Source organism: Gallinula chloropus (genome assembly GCF_964237585.1).
Source record: "Gallinula chloropus genome assembly, chromosome: 18".
Taxonomy (NCBI): Eukaryota; Metazoa; Chordata; class Aves; order Gruiformes; family Rallidae; genus Gallinula; species Gallinula chloropus.
The window spans coordinates 1,010,050-1,029,806 of NC_140103.1; the positions used below are offsets into that span (position 1 = coordinate 1,010,050).

Here is a 19,757-nt window from a genome sequence, read left to right on the forward strand (position 1 = left end):
CTCCAGCCAGCCAGCCTCCTGCCCTGATGCCAAGGACCGGCCCAAAGTCCCTGACTGCAGCCTGCTACCAGCCCCTGACCCCGGAACGTTCCGCCCGCCCCGCAGGGCCTGGAGCCAGTTCACTGACAGAAAGCACCAGATCACAGCAACAGGTCTGAGGGTGGCACCGTCTGGCAACAGTCCTGTCACTTGTGGTCCTTTATGCGCCGTCCTTTCACCTTTCCTGTTGCACACCCACACCTCACAACAGCACTGCCTACACCTGTCACCTGCCACTGGAAACAAAATGCTATGGAACACGGGGGGGAAACAGGAAGAGGGTATCACAGGGTAGCTGCAGTTCTCTGGGAAGCCTAATTCCCTACTACACCTATCAAGACTACAGAAAGGATTTTCAGAGTAGGATGAGAAAAAGAAGCAAAGGACCATCTTGCTATGAAGAGTCGCAGCTCATCGGGGGCTCATGGGAACACTCACTGCTTGTCAAACAAGTAAATCGCAGTAAAAAAGACTCCAGTTCTTGTGAGTATTTTTCTAGGCAGAAAACCAAAGTGGTAAGAGTCGTGAGGGGAATGGGTCTTGCCCCTTCCCTAAAGGGGAGCGAATGGGAAAGACCCGATGGAGCTGAGCAGAGCCTGCTTGCCAGGCTGCAAACACAAGCAACTTAAGTGTCTTTGTGCCTTCTTAAGGATCAAACAAATCCTCTCCTCGACTAAAACCCAAACTGCAGGACTAAAAGAGCTGTCACACATCGGTCTTTCCATCTGGATATTCAAGTAATCGTTAAATATTACAGGACACTTCAATATAAATAAATTTATATTGCTTTAGATATGATCTGGCCATATCTTGAAGGGCAGATTTGTGCTTCGCTGCTGAGTGTTATTGGTCAGGGCTGTGCTTGCAATATTGAGTTATGTGTTCAGCACCAGAACCCATCAAGGCTAAATAACTAGAATATTGCAATGCTACACAGGCTGAGTCACCACAGTAAGGCAGATCAAAGGAATTTTGTTTCTACTGAGTATTGCTCCTCCACACAACCAGGTCCCTAACAGAGGAGAAAGACTATAAATAAAAGAAAGAAGTTACTGTCCCACCCTCTCACCTGTGATTAGTTTGGCAAAAGCCACTCTACTGAGTTACAGATCAGAGCCTGGAAAGTAAGTGTCTGATTATGCCTTGACAAGTAGCACAGCCAAATCAAGCACTTGATACTGTACACAAATCACTCTGATTTCAGTTAGCCAAACCATTTCCCCAGTGTTTGCAGGTTTTAATCATCAAAATGCACCACTCCCCCCCAAAAATCAATCATATTTTGAAAAGAATGAGAGAAGGATTCTGTTTGTCTTTATCACTCACAGACACCAGGTCTTAACACGTCCCTCTGTCAGAAGTGCAAGGAACACTCTGGGAAGAGCCAGAAATAATACTGACATGAAGAGGCTGAGTGCTCGCTGTCCCCTCTCAGGGTAACGCTGGCTGGAGGAGAACAGCAAGTGCTCCTGTACAGGTACCAACCACCGGCCGTCACCCAGACCCTTCGCTCCTGAAAACTCCACCTTGTGCATAAAAACTCCTTTGAATTGGAACTGTCAGTTTAAGGGAAAGGTGGGCTGAGAAATCTATAAAACACCCTGAACTGATGTCATGATATGTTTCATAAAGAACAGTGTTCTATTTTAAAATACTCCATATGAACAGTAAAACTTGCCCTGCTGCACAGCAGACAACACGAAGAACATTGAGTAAAAACATTCACTGAAACCCCTGGCATATGTATTTAATGTCACTAATCAAAATATATATTACAGTCCAAGGTTCTGTTAAGGATCTCTGTTTGGGGTTTATACAGTATACACAATATTTCAGAAAAAATATTACAGTAAGGTATTTTATTTCTCCTTTTTTATATTAGGCTTATCTATTGTAACTTACAGTCCCTCTCCTCTCTATACCCAAACCTTTGTAACGCCCTAATGCCCTAGCCAAAAAGTGGTTAGCTATCTATAAGCCCTGTCTATTATAAATTCCAGTTTTAGAAATTTCAGTAATCTTAATTACATTTTAATAAATAGTTCAGTTTGCCCTTTTTTTAACCTGATCCTTTCGAGGAAGTCCTTCCATCACCAAAACACAGTGTGTCACAACCTGTTAGAGGTCAGAGAGGCTTTTGCTTGTTTATTCAAAGGATAATGAGTCCAAAGATAGTTGCAACACATTAAATATAGGTATATAATATTTACACTGTCCTCTTGGATTTTCAATTTAGGTGAAATACAATCGGTAACTAATGTCAGCTACTACAAACTTTCAGTGTGGCTGGTGTTTTATTAATAAAAGGTGTATTAAGCTAGAAAGTCTGCTAAGTGGTTGCCCTGATTCTTCTTGTTTCAGTTTTCTATTAGAAATTAAATGAAGTGAATTGTTCTGGTGAGTAGGAATTCAGGGAGTGGGGTGGTGGGAAAAGCATGAAGAAGTTTCTGCATGTTTTGAGATTCCAAAATACCTGAAAACTGTGGTCCCTTTTGCAGTGCCAGTAGCTACAGGGGGGAAAAACGCAACCGAAAGAGAAGAGGAAGAAGTTGTTAAATTAATTAGTAAAGGTGTGTTGTAAAATGCCTCAGTTCTGTACAGTATGATACAAGGAAAGTCTCTTCTTCAGCTTTTGCAGCTGTTGTACATTCTCACACACTCCCTCCTGCTGACAGGCTGCCCATACCCGTGCTGTGTGCTACTTGCGCTCATCGATGGTTTTGATGAATTCAACGGCTGCTGTGAACTGCATCCACCAGTACGATTCTTCTCCAGACAAGCAGTTGGCATAGAAACTACTAATGTACTGAACAGTGGACAGCAAGCAAGGTGGATTTGCCTGAGGGTCAAAGAAGAAAGAGATGGAGCTTGTTTGCAAAGCTGAAGTGTTACAGGATACAGCCCACAAGCACAGTTCTGTCTGTGGAGTGACCTGCACACGTTCCCAGCACATGGCTGCGTAAGGCAGCTGCAGGGTACTGGTGGTTCCCCCGTTCTGCAAGCCCAGAACACATCACACTTGATGGAAGGAGCGTTTTTTCCAACCAGCAAAACCAATTAGCTGGGCAAGAGAAAGGGCAACGCTGGCAAAACCCGTACCAGGATTCACCAAGGATCTCGGGACGCAGGACAGCCTATTGTTTCAGCATCTCTGGTATGACAGACCCTTCCCCACACACCCGTAAGCCAAAAGGCCTCAGCAACACAACGCTGGTCAGTCCTGGTGTGGATCTTGGCTCTGAAGGAGGACAACGTTAAGCAGGCACAGAGGGCAGGTGCCGGTGGAAAACACCTCAGAAAGCCCCTCTCCACACAGAACACCTGCACCCCTGTTTCCCTGGTTCCAAAGTTTGTGTGGATTCAAAAACCACCATTGTGACCACACTTCTGTTGTTTCTATTTAAACCCAGGGAATTAGACCTTGTTCCTTGTCCAGCATGCTCCCAGCTACACAAATGCATTGTTTTTCCTCCTAAAATCAGCTTGTTTATTAGAAGAATTAGCTGGGGTTTGTGATCTTTGCAAAAGAACTCACCTTTATGAGAACAAAGACCAGAACAGGAACAAAATCATCTGCCCCAGGTACTGAATCTTCATTTGCCAGGCTAAGCAGGTTCATGATGGTGGAACACATTCTCAGGATACACTGCACCTTGTCCCGGGGGGTTTTGTAAGCGCTGATTGTGCGGATTTCCGACTGTGCAGATGGCCACGGTGCCTCCCGGAGATACACCTAGGAGAAAAACACAACACAGGGGCACTCTTTGTGTGTCCAGGTGACTGCTGTGCACTGCAGAGCATCTGAAGCACCACAGACTTGCAGGCTCCAGAGAAATGGGAAGCTTTAAGGCAAGGTGGCTACACTACGCTCACAGCAGAGGTGGCTTCCTGCTGTGTTATAATAAAAAACTGCAAGGAGCCAGTGCTCCCAGTGCAACTACTAATATAGTAATTAGCCTGTACTTGTCCAGAGCCCAAATGAAGGTGGAGCTGTATGCCTCAGTCTTCACTATCAACAGCTTCACGAACCCTCACTGTTCTGAGTCATACGCTTCACATGCTCAACTGAGAACTAGGAAAGCTGCAAACATCCAGCCTCTGACAGACTTCTTAAGCCTACCAAGCTGCTTTTAGTTCTCCTGTTCACCAGGAGAAAGTGAAAGCACTGGGCAAATTCCAGAGCTCTGCAAGGTCCCACTAATTGTGGCTGGTTCAGCTCGTTAACCTGAGAGCTGTGAAGCACAGCCACGGCACAGGAATCACATGGGCAGCGTAAAGGATTCAAATTGTGTCTGTGGAAGCAAATTACCAGAAAGTTACTGTGTCTTAGGGCAGTGTAGCAGCAGTTATTCAATCTCACTGTCAGGACAGAGGTGGCAAAATCAGAAAAAAACAAATGTGGAAAGATCAGTCAGAGGGAGATGGCAAAGCAAGGCCAGGGCACAGTGTTCCTGCAGGATACAGGAGTCACAGAGAGAAAAGCAGTGCTTCTACCTGCAAAACCCCAGCTCTCTCCAGCCCAAACACAACACAAACCAAGCACCCCAATGCACGTATGAAAGCGAAGGGCAGGAGAAGCTGTTACCTCAGGGATCTGAAGTGCTTTGTGGTTTGCAGTCACTACTTTAGATAACCTCTGGATGTGCTCATGAAGGACCCTGGAAACAAACACAGAAAACAAGAGTGTAAGCAGCAGCCAGCCAGTAATCCCCTCAGGTTTCCCCTAGTTTTAAGTTTAATACCAGAGGGAAAAGCTCAGGACTGTGTATAAGTGTGACAGTAAACCTGCAGGTAATGGGCACCAGGTCGATAAGAAATGCAGAGGATTTTGCCACACAGTTGAGTACAACCACACAGCCAGTACAGTATATGTTCTAAGAGACAAAACCCCAGACCCCCAGTGCATGGGAAACACTGTACCACCACAGGAAACGGGAGGAGTGAGTCCTGAAGCAGATTCTGATCATTCTCTCAGCATACACACTTGCAGATCAGAAGTCTGCACACAAAGTCATTGCACTTCCATCTTTACTCTGTTCTAGCAGCTTGCTGCCAATACAGACTTCTGCACATGATGCTAAAGCTCTTCCTCACTCTTTCACAAGACATTCTGAAAGGAAACGTGAGCTGGTACAGCAGGGTTGACTAAGTCAGGTCTGCACATGGAGACTACACACCAACTGCATGAGAAAGCAGGTGCTTCGAATGACATGAACGTACTGGTCACGCAGAATGTCTCCATCCTGGTTTGGGTAGAAGGCGAGTTTGAAAATACGATTCATCACACTGCGTTCTATAGCTAATTGTGCATCCTGAAGCTGTTCTTCACTGGCATTCTGCCATATGGCATCCTGAGCCATAGCCCCATACAGGAACTGAAGGAAATCCTCCACTTGAGCTGTTTTATCATCTGCTGCTGTGAGCTTCTGGAAATCTGACAAAAAGGGAAAAGAGAGAGAACATACAGTTAGGTAAAAACACAGTTGCTGATAGGTTGTTCTGGAAAGAAGAGCCCATAAAATACTCCAGGCCTCTTGCTGGGCAGCACTGAGGCTGTTTTGCCCATGCCCCAGTAAGGGAAATACAAGCAGAAACACTTGAAATAACTAGATGAATTAAAGGAAGAGCCTACAGAACACATTTAGCAAAGCATATGGTCAAACTACTCTACTCGACACCGTGTTAATCACTTCCCCTGCAGTACCAGTCCCTATGCCTTCTGTCCAGCCACCCACTGAGGTAACGCCTGGAGCAGTCGCTGGGAGGAACCAGCGCATGCAAAGTTGTCAGATGCTGGAGGTGGGACAGGGGGCTGGGGAGAATACCAATAAACCCCACGTGTTCCATTTCCTACCCCCACCTTTATTAAGTATGCAAAGCAGCAACAGTCATATTTATCTGCAAAACACAGAGTGATGCAGCGTGACCAAATCACGGGGCATTCGTCAGCTTCATACTCAGAGCACTCTGCAGCAGGAGACAACTGCCACTGCATCTGCCAGCAGCCTCAGTGCCACAGTTGCCAGTTTCTCTTTTAGATCATCCAGAAATAGCCGACTCCTTTCTGTCCAATAAAAGGGCTTTAACTCCTTCCTGGGTCACTCCAAACCAGAGCTTAAACCCCAGAAGGTGTAAGCTCTCATTCTCATTCCTGGCTTTTCAGACACGTTTCATACTGTATGCTCCAGGAACAAGAACTGACTCCACATTTCTTATGCATTTCATTAAGTCAGGTATGTACATACAGAACATAAAAGAAGCTATTTCTAAGTGACTCTTTTGAGAGTGTTGCCTTCCTGGTGTGATATTCTTTATGCTATGAGATTTCTGAATCTTTGATTCCTTTGTTTCATTCTACTACAATTCCCCATATCTTCCCCAGGTTCTGTACTGAAGACAGAATGCTGCAACTTTATTTATGATTTATCAGTAGACCTAGAATAATTAATAGTATTCATGCTTCTTCCATTGGGCAGATGCTAGATAACATGATTTAGCAGAACTTTTTAGGCCAAGTGAGGTCAAATTACCTTCATCCTCTTAGCCCATGAAAAATGCAGTGCCAGTGGCTTAGCTGCCACCACATACTGTTAAATCACAGTAATCTCTTGATTTGAGCCATTAATTCAGCAGCTGAACTGGAAGCTGTTTTAGGGATTGGCTCCTCGGATCAGAAGGTGCATTTTAAAATGTTAACCCAAGCCAGCACCTAAATGTGCAGGAAAGGAATATAATCGTTCCACAGTCTGCATTAATCTCACCTTGAATAAACTCCCTTATTTTCTTTTCTTTGCTCTCCAGCAGTAACCTCACACACACTGTGGTGAAGTATCTGTTGGCCACTTCTTTGTCTCGCAGGACTCTCTGCAGCAGCCTCTCCAAGTGTGCTTGTGTCGTCTGCAGGCCTTGGCGACATCGAGTTAAGTAAGCGATATATGGAGCTCTTTTCCTAAAACAAAGGGTGTCCTACATTAGACTCCTGATAAAGACAGAGCTAATAGCTTTATAAACTGTTCTGTTGTAGTGCAAAAGGAATTCTCAACCTGACAATTTTAAAACGAAGTTCTGTCTTATACAGATTTCTCTGGCTGAATCCACTGCCCTTGCAGCGCTCTGAAATGCAAGACTGAAGCAATGTCAAGCAGCATCTCTGGTGATTTAACCCAAGTTTATTACTACCTGGACTGACTTGAAGTCCAAACCTTAAGCCATTTGCAGTAGGTGAGCCAATTTCATACTTCTGTGGAGAAGCAGAGATGTAATAACCTGATTTGGTTAAGTACAATTTAAATTAAAAAGGATCTTCCCGAACTCTTAATAAATACACATGTTTGGAAAGCCCTTCATAGTGAGACAGTGACCCAAGCACCTGTAGTCCTCTGCAATAGACGCCAGCAGCTTCCGACAGGTCCTGTTATCAAAGCGGCTCACGCATCGCATCGTCTCCTGCAGCTGGGCCATCAGGTTCTTGTCTTGCAGGTTAATAGCCTCAGCTAGCTGGACTTTCAAGAAGCACACGATTTCATTATCTAGTAAAGGACAAAGGGAAATTATTAAGGAAAAGAAATGTAGGTGTGATGAAAACAATACCAGGTTTGGATATGGGAAACATGTTACAGTTCAAACCAGAACTGTGCACTGAGCAACAGATGCTATTTAAAGGAGAATTTAATTGCTGGTTTTGAATTTTCCAGATATCAAGGGGTAAGTTTTCATATCAGCACCTTATTTAATATTTAGAACCATTCTGAAACATGAAGACAGACAGATAAGGCAACAAATTCCCCCGTCTGCAAATAAACTTAGAATGACTAGAGGGATGCAAACACAAGACATACATACCAAGTCAACGTAAAGGCTCAGTAAAATCATTCAACTTACTCTATTAGCAATGTAGCATGATTCCCAACAGTACCTGTACTTTGGGAGTCTGTTCTACAGCTTCAGGCTCTACCTGCACTGAGATACTTCATTACAAAAACATTTGACCAGACTAAGTTGGCAGGTTTGCCTGTGGAGCAAGAAAGCAAGCATTCCTGGGGGGCAAAAGGCAGCCTATGCCCCCTACATCTATGCCAAGCAGAAGGAAACAGTGTGGGCCAAGTGCCACTGGATGGGGGGAAGAAGTGACACATACAATGCAGAGTATCTGTACACATAAGGAACATTTACCTTCGGGGTCTGTGTGATCTGGTAGACCATTCCTTGTTGAATGTGTCAACATGGGGAAGGCAACAGAATCTGCTGAACAAAGAGCCAATCTCAGTTTCTTCTTTGCATCCCTTAAAGAGGAAAAATATTCTCTTAACAAAGCTGCTGCAGGGTCTGCTTCAATAAGCCATCTTGTCTTTTTCTTTAAGTACTGCCTACAAGTTATTCAGCATAACTGTAACAGAGCGATGGTGTAAGGCTAGAAAAACAGTTCTGTTGACAGCACAGTTTCAAAGGAGTTTTCCTACACCCTGAACTGCTCTGTCCTCTCAAGTTACCACATCCCACTTCATCAGGAGAAGTATGACAGTTCGAGATGCTTCAAACGAAAAGCACATCAAAGTTTACAATGGATCCAGATGAAGATCTCTGGGGGAACCAGTCACACAGCTTCAGCTTTTAATTCTGTTCTGAAGGTAAGATTAGACCTGCAAATGTCTTTACCTGTAGGAGAAAGCAGAACTTTGTGGCTGTGCTACTTGACTTGCAGAGTCAGGGAGATCATCTGCAGACATGTTCTGCAGAGCCTCATCTCGTGGGGAGTCATGCATGCTCTCACCATCCCCAATGGCCTCTTTGGAAAGAAAGAAAACAACAGCATTGCACTTTGAGAGAGGAGTCAGATGAAGGAACTCAAGTAATACTTTCTATTTTCTTCCTGTTGTGCTAAGGTTGAGGGGGAGGGAATGGAGACAGCACATAGAACACCTTGTTCTGAATACATGAAAAAAGTACAGTAAAAATATATTTACAAGAAGAAACTGCATCAGTTTTGGAAAACAACATTCAGTGCTCATTAAAAAAAACACCACCACCAACAAAAAACCCCTCACAAAACCCAAAAAACCCCAAACTGGTAAGAGCTGTGCTATTAACAACCAAGCACCTCAGTGGCAGTAAGAAAGAGCTGTCCTTGGGAACACTGATTTAATTCCCAGTCTCCGGGAATGCCTCACAGGTTGTTTGACAAAACATTCCTGGGTCATAGTTCACATTGTTCAGCTGTTCGTACTAATATTTGTCAAGAATACTCAAGTGTTTTTATCTTTAAGGAGGAGAAAATATGTTGCTGATGATTACAAAAGGCAGGTTCTTACCTGCACCATCATAGTTTACTAGGGCTCCTTCGCTGGGACTGCTTCTCTTAATTGCATTCCTGTACTTGTCCAGAATGTCCTCTGCAGCTTGTGCCTGAGCACTAAGCCTTGGGCTGGGATCATCTGAAAAGACCATTAAAGCCAACAGGAGTTAACCTGGTATTGCAGCAGCACAGAACGTAGACCTACACATTTGGACTCTGTTTTTAGTCACATCCAAAGAGCTGCCTGGGTTCCATGTAGCCACAATTCAAATATATTTACACAATCTGAAGCAAAAGCAGCAGGGAAAAAGAGATACACTAGAAGTGAAGAAATTAAGATGGATCCTTAATATAATTATACTGGATACACAAATGGCTCTTGTGTATTTGGAGACTTCTAGAAATGATTAGGCAAATAGAAAACTAAACACAGGTTCAAATCCTATTTAATTTAGTACTTAAGTAATTATTATAGGAATGTGTCTGCAGCTATCCCCACAGCTCAGCTACAAGAAGGGCACAAGCTTCATAATGAGGGGAAAAAAAGAAAAGAAAAAAGTGGAGTCAAGAACCCAGAAGTACACACATTGACAGAAGAGTGGCAATTTAAAAACAGCCTTCAAGGCAACAAGTCTTTATCCTTTTTCCTATTCAGAAAGCCAGTTGTGAACATTAGCTACAATAGCATATACCTTCCTGGAAATAGATACCTGGTGGGCACTCTGGAACTCTACAGGGCATGTCAGGAGGGAAAATTAGTGTGATGGTATTGTTCACATACCTTGAAGTGTTGAGTATCTGTCAGGCACCATGTCATCTTTGTCCTTTTCTTGTTTTTCTTTCTTTCTGAATGGAATAGGAGCTGAAAATGCAAGGTACCTCATCAGACTATTCTGAGATAATGGCCAGGCTGAAGAAGCTTTAAGGAAGTGGCTAATGAAGTTTGTCAAATAAACATCAATAAAACCAGAAGCCTGTCCATAGGGTGGAGCAGAATCATACTGTTATCATGCAGTAAGCTCTGCCTTTAACATGCTGCCATGAGCCAGGCAAAACAGTTTGGCCTTCCAATAATGAGTCAAGGGAGTCAGGTACCTTCCCTTTTTAAAATATTTATTTACACTTTAGCCAACAGCCCTAACTCCAGTATTGGTTATACAGACACGAAACTCCTGTGGCAGCACGTTCCCACTAGTAAGTTCAGGGAGAAGATGCAAAGACAGCACATTGTGAAATAGAAAAGCAAACAGGGTGGTATTAAAAATACTCTAATGTTATCTGAAGTCACACAGAGCTGCAAGGATTACATTGGTCCTTTTCTACCTGAAAGCCTGTTTTTAAAAAGGCAAGGGTATCCTAATACTGCAGACATGGTCCCATCCCCAGGTGTCATTATTCACAGCATGAAAGCCAAATATTATCTTGAATAAGATTTACTTTGTAAATAGCCAAAGTCTAATTTCCTCTCATGCCATGTTACAAGAGATACCCTAAGTGGGCAGTACACCTCACACTGCCAGCCCTAGAGAACTAAGACGAGGTCTCAGCGAAGCTGCAGCACAGTTAATGCCAAACAACTCCGAAGTGATTTGCCTCACATGAGGATTCCAAGGTTACCAAATGGTAAATTAACACAGTGCCTCACCAAATTCCTTTTGGCTTACACTCCTCTTCATAGGCAATGCACACTGTGTATTTCAGTAACTCTCTCTGTACTGCAATACTTGCAGTTTTCTAAACAAGACTGCTTTATTTCTCAAAATTAAAGAGGACAGCTATCAGTCTGTAACAAATCAACCTCAGTCTGCTCAGCTTTTCAAAGTGAAACTGGGAATCCCTTCTGTAAAAGTAACTAAAGGGTATAGGTCCCCAAGCACTGAAGGACCAAACCCTACCTTTGGGCATGGCAGACACAAAGCGCTTCCTCCACCAGGGCTTGTTTCTGTCAGACTTCTCATCATCGCTGTCCTTCCGCTCTTCCATCTGCAGAAAGGCACAGCCCACCTTTGAGCATTTACCAGGTCAAGGGTAGAGACAAACATTTCTCCTCAACGTCAGGTTGTGCTACCTGGGCTGCAAACCCAGAACTAGAGCAGAGCACAGAGAACAGGAGCAGATGAAGTGAGCAAGAGCCCTCCTGATGAGGGCAGCCTGTGCATGCAAAACCAGAGACTTACTTCATCTGTGAAAGAAAGTTACTTTTCACAACGCTGCAGCATTTTCAATCTAAACACTACAACAGATCTACTTCTGAAGTCTCCCCAAATCAGGTAAAGCTCATGCAGTAAATTTAAGAGAGGCCAGATTCATTTAAGCCTCTCTGAACATCTGTAGCTTTAGCTTGCAAAGCGGTACTGGCTGACTTTGAAAAGGTAACCAACGTGCACTGTAAACCCTTGGCTAAGGACAGTTAATAGCAGCTCTCTGCCATTAGGTGCCTAATGACAGTGGGCATGCTAGAAAGGAATGAGATGAGAAATAGAAACCTTACCTCTCCCCTAGAAGAGTCTTTGCTGGGAGATGAAGATGATGACTGAGAGGCAGCCATCAGAACGGCTGCCCCGGTGCTGGCGCTCGGCATAGGGAGCTCCCTCTCCTCGTTACCAGGGCGCCTGTTCCAGCCCGGGTCACTCATGGGTCTCCGCACTGAGGACACTATGTCCGAGCTCCTGCTGCGCACCAGCCTCTCCGGGTAGGAATGCCTCTGCTTGAAGGCCTCCAGGTCCGTGGGGATCAAAGCGTGAGCCCCGAAGTTGGGCAGTCGGGCCTCGTTACCCCCCATGGCTCCTTCCAGGATGGGTGGGTCGGGTGGGGGGTGAGAGGGTCTTGCATAGTGCACTTTAGGCCTTACTACAGCCGATACACCTGTGGGCACAGGCATAAAAGAAACTTCCTTTAGGAGTGTTCCCAATTAGCTGGTACTCACAGAGCACTGAAAACGCCTGTTTATTTTTAATTAAAAGCTTATTCTTTACAACTCACCCTCACTTGATGACAGAGGGTCAAACAATGCAAGCAAAGAATCTGTCTGAGAAGGAGGAGATGTCAACTGACTGGGTCCTGAAATACACAGTGGGGGAAAAGGTTAGCACTGTACCAACAGCATAAAGGACACTGGAAAAACAGCCCTCAGCAACAAGAGTTTACAAAACTTATACTGCAAGATACTTTAAAAGAAAAGTCTTTTTGTGGAAAGTTCTTATGTGGAAAGATCCTGCAGTGGGCTGAAATGATGAAGAATGGCATGTGTAAGTGGGGAAATCTTGAGGGACAGACCTATTTCAAACTGCAAGAGGATAGTCAATGTGATCAGACCAAATTCAGGAAAGGTGCCTGTAGATCTAGTACTAAAAAGTACTGGAGTCTCTTTGTCAAACTAATACAGTACTAGGCAAACGAGCACAGTGTTAAGCCAACAGAACTGGGAAAAATTGTAAAATTTAATTCTACAATTTAATTGTAAATTTAATTGTAAAATTGAATTCTATAAATGCAATTTGTGATACTTCAGTTATCAGAGACATTCATTCTCATTTACAGGTAAGTAACTTACCATGGGCTGTTTCATCCATGTCAGGACTTGTCACAGAATCTTTTCCCCCAAAGTCAGAGCTACATTCGGACCTGAGATCCTCGATCTTATTAGGAATATCTTCAGATGTGGCACTAATACCTTACACATAACAAAAGAAGCATCTGTAATAGTCTTTCAGAGAAAAAGGAGGCAAAGTCCTGAAGCTGTTAACATGTTTGCTGAACACTGCACCAATCAAGTCCTGACACTCAGTAGCACCTAGAGACATCATGACTTCTTATACTCTGAAAATAACATTTGATTTCTGCTCTACATCTCCAACTGTTTTAACACAGTGACTACACTTTGACAACGACCACCAGGAAGGCACTTCACACTGCTAAACACCTGGCAGAAAATGAACTGAGATAGATATATGCATTTTACATCAATAAAAAAGTTGTGACAATAGAACTAAATGCAAGAAAGTCTGGAGTTTCTTCCAAATCAATACTCCACTGCCAGCCACTGTTACTGTAGCACAGAGTACTCGACTTTCTGCTGCCTGTTTATTCCTTCTGTACAACGAACCAGGAGTTACTGCTTCAAACATTCCAGAATGAGTGCAAAAGGGTATTTTTGAGTGAAATGATGTAAAACTAACTTGTCATTAAAAGAAGCAGAGCAAAGCAGATGCTGGTCATGTTCTAAGAGAGCAGTGTGTTTTCAGGGACTATCAGACACACCTGATACAACGCTGAGCCCCGGCGTGCTGGGTCGGGAACTGACCTCCCTTACATCTGTGTCATCAGATGTGCTCCCCAGCCCCGAGCAGCTTTCCAGTTCTTGGAGTCTTTCCTCCTGTTTTAGGTCTGGGGCCTCTACAAAAGGGAGACAATGGAGAGGAGAGAGAAAAAGTATCATTACTCAAACCATGCTCCCTTGATATTCATATACAGAAGGATGAGGGGGGATGTTGTTGATTTAGAACATTAAATTCTAAGCTAACTCGTCCACTTCAGGAAGAGTTTTCTCCCCATCCTGAAGGCCAGACTCTGCATAGATAGCAATGTCTATCTGCAGTGGTGTTCTAAAAAGATTTTACTGGTTTAAGTATTGTATTTCTTAGAGACAACAGAATACAGTTGAATCTTCACTAACCTAAGTAAAATGTGATCCCAGACAACCCCACTTAACATCCCAGGGAAGGAAAGCAAACAGAAGTTTGTTTTGCAATCCCTTCTCTCCCTTTTTGGCCCTTCAGAAATTCTTAAGTAACAGTAAGTCTCTCTCAAAGCTTTTCACCTTCTCTCAGTTTGTCCTTTTAATACTGGAAGTATTCACAAACATTCCCTTAACCCTAGGACAGTAATTTCTCAGAGAGACACATGTTGTTGCTTTGCATTATGTGCCTCTGGAAGAGTCTTGATTCATACTAAAGGAATAACCAAAACCCGCAGAGCTCTGACCTGAGTCACTTGGTAACACTTCCACACTCCACGCCTCACTCGTGGTTTCTGATATGGTTGAACCTGTGCAGGGATCAAGCAACATGGATCCTGAACCTGGTAAACACAGCAAGCTGCCTAGCATGTTCTCTGCAGCTGCACCTGCAAAAGTAAAGCCGAAGCATACAGCTCGAGACAGGCTTCCTGACCACAGCTCCAACAGAGAAAGGTGAGAACACCTCCTAGGTGTCCTTGGTAAAGTCATCATGAAAGACAAGGTTCAAAAGGTAGAAACAAGCAACCAAACATGATACAGGGCATGCACACAACCCTCCCCCGACAGCAAAGCTCCAGTTTAATCATAGAGCACACACCTATTTAGAAGGAGAAGGAGGAGGGCAGCTCTGCAGCCTCTCTAGAGCAAGCATGAAGCGCCTTCACATACCAGCTGCACCCTGAGTTACCTGCTATTTCTTGCAAACGATCTTCATCGATATTTGGGTCGAAGTCACTGCCCAGGACATCCGTGCTCCAAGTCTCGCTGACCGTTTCCGATATATCCCTGTCATCAGTCAGTCCCATCATGTCCCGGATTTCAAACTTGCGCAGCTTGTCATCAAGATTGTCCTGAGTCGTGGCTGTGGCAAAGAGAAAAGTTCTTTTTGAAAAGGTTTCTCTGATTACTTCTGATTGAAAATAGGGAAAAAGCCCAAAGCAAACCACTGCTAAGTCCCTCAGGTAACTACAGCAGCACACTATCAAGAAACTGATACAATTCCTGGAAGAGGAACTTATCACAGAAGAGTTGAGAACTCTGGAGTTCACTCAAGTCCAAATCCCCCGCTCAAAACAGGGTCAGTTACAGCAGGTTGCTCATCATCATGTCAATATTCATGTTCAAGTATCTCCAAGGTTGAGTCAACACAACCTCTTGGGGCACCCTCTTCCAGCATGGGACAGCTATGTGTTGAACAGGGAGCTGTGCAGATGCTTTAAGACTATTCCAGTCCAGATCACCCTGTTCCTTGAAGGGAAAAACTTGGTGTCAAGCAAAATTTTGCAAGCAGCTTCTTAGAAAGGATTCAAGCCCTCAAAACCCCAGGCACTTCCTTTTTACTAGCAATGGACTACAAGAAATATTTCTAGGGGGAAGAAAAACCCAACCCATAAGACTTTCACGTATTTTTTTCCTGAACTAGTCAAATTTTCAACCTTTTTCAACAGAATTTTGGCTTTACCACCCACAGCACCTCAGGCACTTGCATTAGAGAACCTGCACCTGCCTTGTTCGTGCTCTAGGAGCTGCAGAGCTTCCACACCGTTGCTGCCCGAGGGGCCGGCGCCCAGCTCCGACACAGACTCCCCCTCTAGATCCAGAGATGACACAGAGTTGGAGCGGTTTGATGGACCTGGGAAAACAGAATTTACTGTAAATCTGACCTGAGTAACAGTGCATAAATACACAGCATTAATAACCCAGGCCACAATTAACTAGAAAGATGGAAAGAAATGAAGTAGCAGCTCCAGTAGGAAATACTGAACTGATGAACTAAATGTATATTCACTCTGCTCTCAATCCCTATTCTACAGACACTTAACCCACACTGAAATTCATACTTCCCATGTTTAAAGTACCATATTAATTACAATAATCTAAGAATTAATCTATAAATGGCTGGAATCTCACCATTACTGCACTTAACTGCAACTAGAAAGTCAATAAAAGTCTTTGCCTTTATTCTTTTTTTACTTCTCTATGAATCTGTTTTCTTGAGGAGAGAGCAAGCAAAAGCTAGTTACAGTTTAATTTATAGAAAATAACACATGCTGCATGGTCTGTACAAACACCTTCAGTACCACAGATAAACCTGTGCTTTGTTGTGTCTGTGGTTCATATAAAGTAATTGTCCAGCAACCAGAAAGTATTCTGAGATATGCAATAGCTTATTAAAATATAATGAAAAGTAAGCCTGAGAAGTCTAAGTTTAGATCTAAGATAGATTAGCTTGATAATTAGTACTGCACTTAAGTTTTGGGTTTTTTTAAAAAATATAAATCCCTGTTTTCTCCTTCTAAATACACTTGGGGTTTTTTCTCCCTGGTTCTCATACTTGGTTATGCCTTTGCAGGTCAAAATTTAGCTCCAGACTTTTTTCTTTGAATGGCAAAGAGAAAAGACAGACCCTGGAGGTAAAACAGAGGAGTCTTCAAAATGGCAAAGATGACATGCTGTCTTAAACAGAACTTCCTGTTATAATTAAGGAGGGGGAGAACCAAACAAAAGGGACAAAACTTCTTCAAGACTTAAGCAGCCCTTCACCTTCAGATATTCCTTCCAGATTATCACTGCAGAGGGAAAAGCGCAAGGTTTTATCAGGTTTACCATGGAGCTTGTTTTCATCAACAGGGACATCTCCTTGTCCACCATCTGCAAGCTGCATATTTAAGACCTGGAGAGTGGGGGGAAGAACAAGACTTCCTTAAAATAATGTCTCTTTCAGATAATTAAGCAGTAAACAAAACAGTGCACACTTTTTGCATTCCTCCCCCCCCCCCCCAGGTGTTAATGGCACAACCAAATCTCTTAACATTCCCTTTGAAAAGAGACAGCTATCTCCAAAGGCAGATCCTGGACGAGACGAGAGGTAACCAAGGTGTGAACATAAGGCAGGTCCTGAGAATAATGGAGCCACCAGCTCCATCATCAGCCCAGCAGACTAATTTAATATGACAACTGATTGTTCTGAGGCTGCAAAAGGAGATAATCTCAACTATCAGGCAAGGCAGCAAAGATGAAAGCAGAAGCTGTGCCACAGCTGGTGTGGGAAAGGCTGTAAAACCAGCCTTACAACACGTCTGAAGGCATCACAGGGACAGGACCACAGATCCACCCTCACAAGAAGCTGGGCCTGTGCATTTCAAGTGTGAGCTGCCAGAAACGTTGGGATCAGCGTTCCAGTTCTGTCATTCATCTGTGGCACTGGATCCAAAGGACAGAGCATGCAGAGAAGTAACTGAGTCTGTTTCTTCAGGCTCAGAAACAACAGCCCAAGTTGGCTTCTAAACATATTAGATAACAAAGCCTCTTCATAAATCTGCCTGCTTCACTTTCCCTGTGCTAATGTACTGCTTTCCACACCTTGCACATAGATTGAGGGGAAAACAAATCTGACAAAGAGAAACTTGAAGGCTACAACCCCAAAGTTCAGTAGGATTTTAATTCCCATTCTGGATGTAGTACTTGAATTTACTGTCACAACTTAACTGTTCTGCTAAGAGAGAGCACAAAAGCTGCACTTTTCACATACCTCATTTTCTGACATCATTCCAGGAGTAATCTGTGGACCTGTCCCCAAGGAAATCACCAGCACTTCTTCTGGATGAACTTCTGGGATAGTCTCCTGAGAGGATCCCTCGTGGTCTCCGTGCTGATCCATCAGAATATTTGATCTACTTCTGCTACGAGTTGCTAAGAAAAGAAATTGAAATAATCAACACTGGAAAGCTTTTCCTTGTTTACATGTGCAATGCAATGGAAATACAGACTGGCAATGTTTTGAATTAATAATGCACATACTAAATAAGCTTACAAAATGAAAAGTCGTCTTAGACTTGGAGAGATGGAACTAGTGTTTGCATTTGAGTACTGAGCTGTGAAAAAGCAAACTTTCAACATAAAAGGTTTAGAGAAACTAGGTATACTGCACGTCCTGTTTGCCTACACAAATACAGCTTATTCTAATCACAGACTCTTAATAAATTCATTGAGAAAGTGAAGAAGCTTGTTACTAACAAAATAAGGTCTAGGTTCCAGTAGTTTATAATTCTGTTTAAATTAGACTTTTTTTTTTCTCCTAAAAAGCAGGGAAATCCTATTCCAACAGGTGTCTCAAACCCAGACACACATTTCAGCATCAGGTGGTGTGCTCTGATTATTCTGTGACTTTTCCAGTAGCCTCATATTCCCAGGTCTGGCACCAGGAAGGAAAAACGCCCACAGGGAATTAGGATTGCTAAGTATGGCAGCATGACACCAGTTATTGCTTTATTTGATCCAGGGAAGACAAGGCAAGTGCACAGAAGTCACAGCCAAACTCTGCTTATCACACAAAGGCCAGCAAGGGGGTTTAAAATCCACATGTACGTATGAAATGAGTTCCATGAGGAAATCAATGAAGAGATCTGAAGAAGCAAGTGATTGCCAAAGAAAAGCAAAGGCATGCGTAAGTCAGGTGTCACACGTTGCACAGAGGAGAATGGAAAGAGGGCATTACCCACCAAAAGGGGTTACAAGAGTTATGTGAGCTGAAAGATTGGTGGCAGAGGTGTCCCAGGCAGTAATAGCTGCCAACTGCTGTCCTGGATTTCGAGAGCATTAAAATGAAACAAAAGAAATAAAAACTTTGAGCAAAAGTATTTTATACCAGAGAATAAATGCTGTTATGCCACTATTTTATAGGCTAAGACCAGAACCATTCAGAATGGGGGGTTTTGCTGCTTATTGGGCTCTACATATTTTCATCCCGTTACACAGTAACAGCACATCTCTCATACACAAACATCCCCTGTGGTCATCTTCATCTAAATATACCCTGAAGAAGAGTACCACACTTCCTATTTCAAGAGAAAACATTGAAATGGAAAAGTTCCATGACCCAGAAATCGTATTCAAAAAGAGGACAAAAACCCAACAAACAAAATTGCATTGAAATATCCCAACAACTCCAAAGACACCAGGCAGATGATGGAGAAAGATCAAAGTGTCTCTTCTCAGTACATACTCCAGAAGTTCTGCTCTTGCTTTTTCATTCTTCTCCACATTTGCTCTTTTCTCAGACACAAAAATTCTAAACTTATTTTATCCCACTAATTAAATGCCATCACTTCTGTCTTGCCATTTTCCTAAGCAATCTTCCCTCCCAGATCTGCTTCCCATCTTCAAATTTCCTCTGCATGCCACTGCCCTCGCACACTGCTGACCACTGCAGCCATCTGCCCAGGCTAATCCAGTGATGAAGGACACCACACTTGCATCAAAAAGTAAGGAAACCACCCAGCTTTCAATGCAAAATTCTTCACCATCCACACAGAAAAAAGCAGTACTGAAGGTGTAGTCACAGAGGAACCCAGAGGTGACTGAAAAGGTGGCACAGCAAATGTACCAGGGTGTCAGGAATCACACACCAAGCCTGCTTCCTCTCCTTACCTATTGGCAGTCGATTCTTTTTGTTAGCTGGAGTAGTTGCAGGAGATAGTTGTGGGGTGTTATAGGGAGTCATTTCAAGGCTGCTGCTTTTCCCTGGTTTGTTCTGGGGTAAGTTTGCCAGCAGATTTTCCAAAGCCATCCGATCTTCCTTGAGCTGATCGCTTGACATCACGTTCCGCATGAAGCCAACCTACAATTCAGAACTGGTGTTGGTAAATTATCACCCTTGTTTATCTCATCTGTAAACACAGGGGAGCC

General features: G+C 43.5%; 1 protein-coding gene across 1 annotated transcript in view; it reads right to left on the reverse strand.

Annotated features, from left to right (window-relative positions):
- Nucleotides 1-1,797: 1,797 nt before the first annotated feature.
- GAPVD1 (GTPase activating protein and VPS9 domains 1) overlaps nucleotides 1,798-19,757 on the reverse strand; it is a 29,786-nt gene continuing 11,826 nt past the window's right edge. The window contains exons 6-26 of the mRNA XM_084272658.1: nucleotides 19,500-19,689; nucleotides 17,602-17,762; nucleotides 16,677-16,743; nucleotides 15,577-15,702; nucleotides 14,758-14,931; nucleotides 14,315-14,455; nucleotides 13,592-13,726; nucleotides 12,885-13,004; nucleotides 12,314-12,391; nucleotides 11,823-12,196; nucleotides 11,227-11,314; nucleotides 10,113-10,193; nucleotides 9,348-9,470; nucleotides 8,695-8,824; nucleotides 8,212-8,321; nucleotides 7,409-7,568; nucleotides 6,801-6,988; nucleotides 5,260-5,473; nucleotides 4,625-4,697; nucleotides 3,575-3,772; nucleotides 1,798-2,878 (exon numbers count right to left, since the gene is read on the reverse strand). Coding sequence (XP_084128784.1) covers nucleotides 2,738-2,878; nucleotides 3,575-3,772; nucleotides 4,625-4,697; nucleotides 5,260-5,473; nucleotides 6,801-6,988; nucleotides 7,409-7,568; nucleotides 8,212-8,321; nucleotides 8,695-8,824; nucleotides 9,348-9,470; nucleotides 10,113-10,193; nucleotides 11,227-11,314; nucleotides 11,823-12,196; nucleotides 12,314-12,391; nucleotides 12,885-13,004; nucleotides 13,592-13,726; nucleotides 14,315-14,455; nucleotides 14,758-14,931; nucleotides 15,577-15,702; nucleotides 16,677-16,743; nucleotides 17,602-17,762; nucleotides 19,500-19,689 — 3,072 coding nt within the window. The 3' untranslated portion in view covers nucleotides 1,798-2,737. The remainder of the gene's footprint in view (nucleotides 2,879-3,574; nucleotides 3,773-4,624; nucleotides 4,698-5,259; nucleotides 5,474-6,800; nucleotides 6,989-7,408; nucleotides 7,569-8,211; nucleotides 8,322-8,694; nucleotides 8,825-9,347; nucleotides 9,471-10,112; nucleotides 10,194-11,226; nucleotides 11,315-11,822; nucleotides 12,197-12,313; nucleotides 12,392-12,884; nucleotides 13,005-13,591; nucleotides 13,727-14,314; nucleotides 14,456-14,757; nucleotides 14,932-15,576; nucleotides 15,703-16,676; nucleotides 16,744-17,601; nucleotides 17,763-19,499; nucleotides 19,690-19,757) is intronic.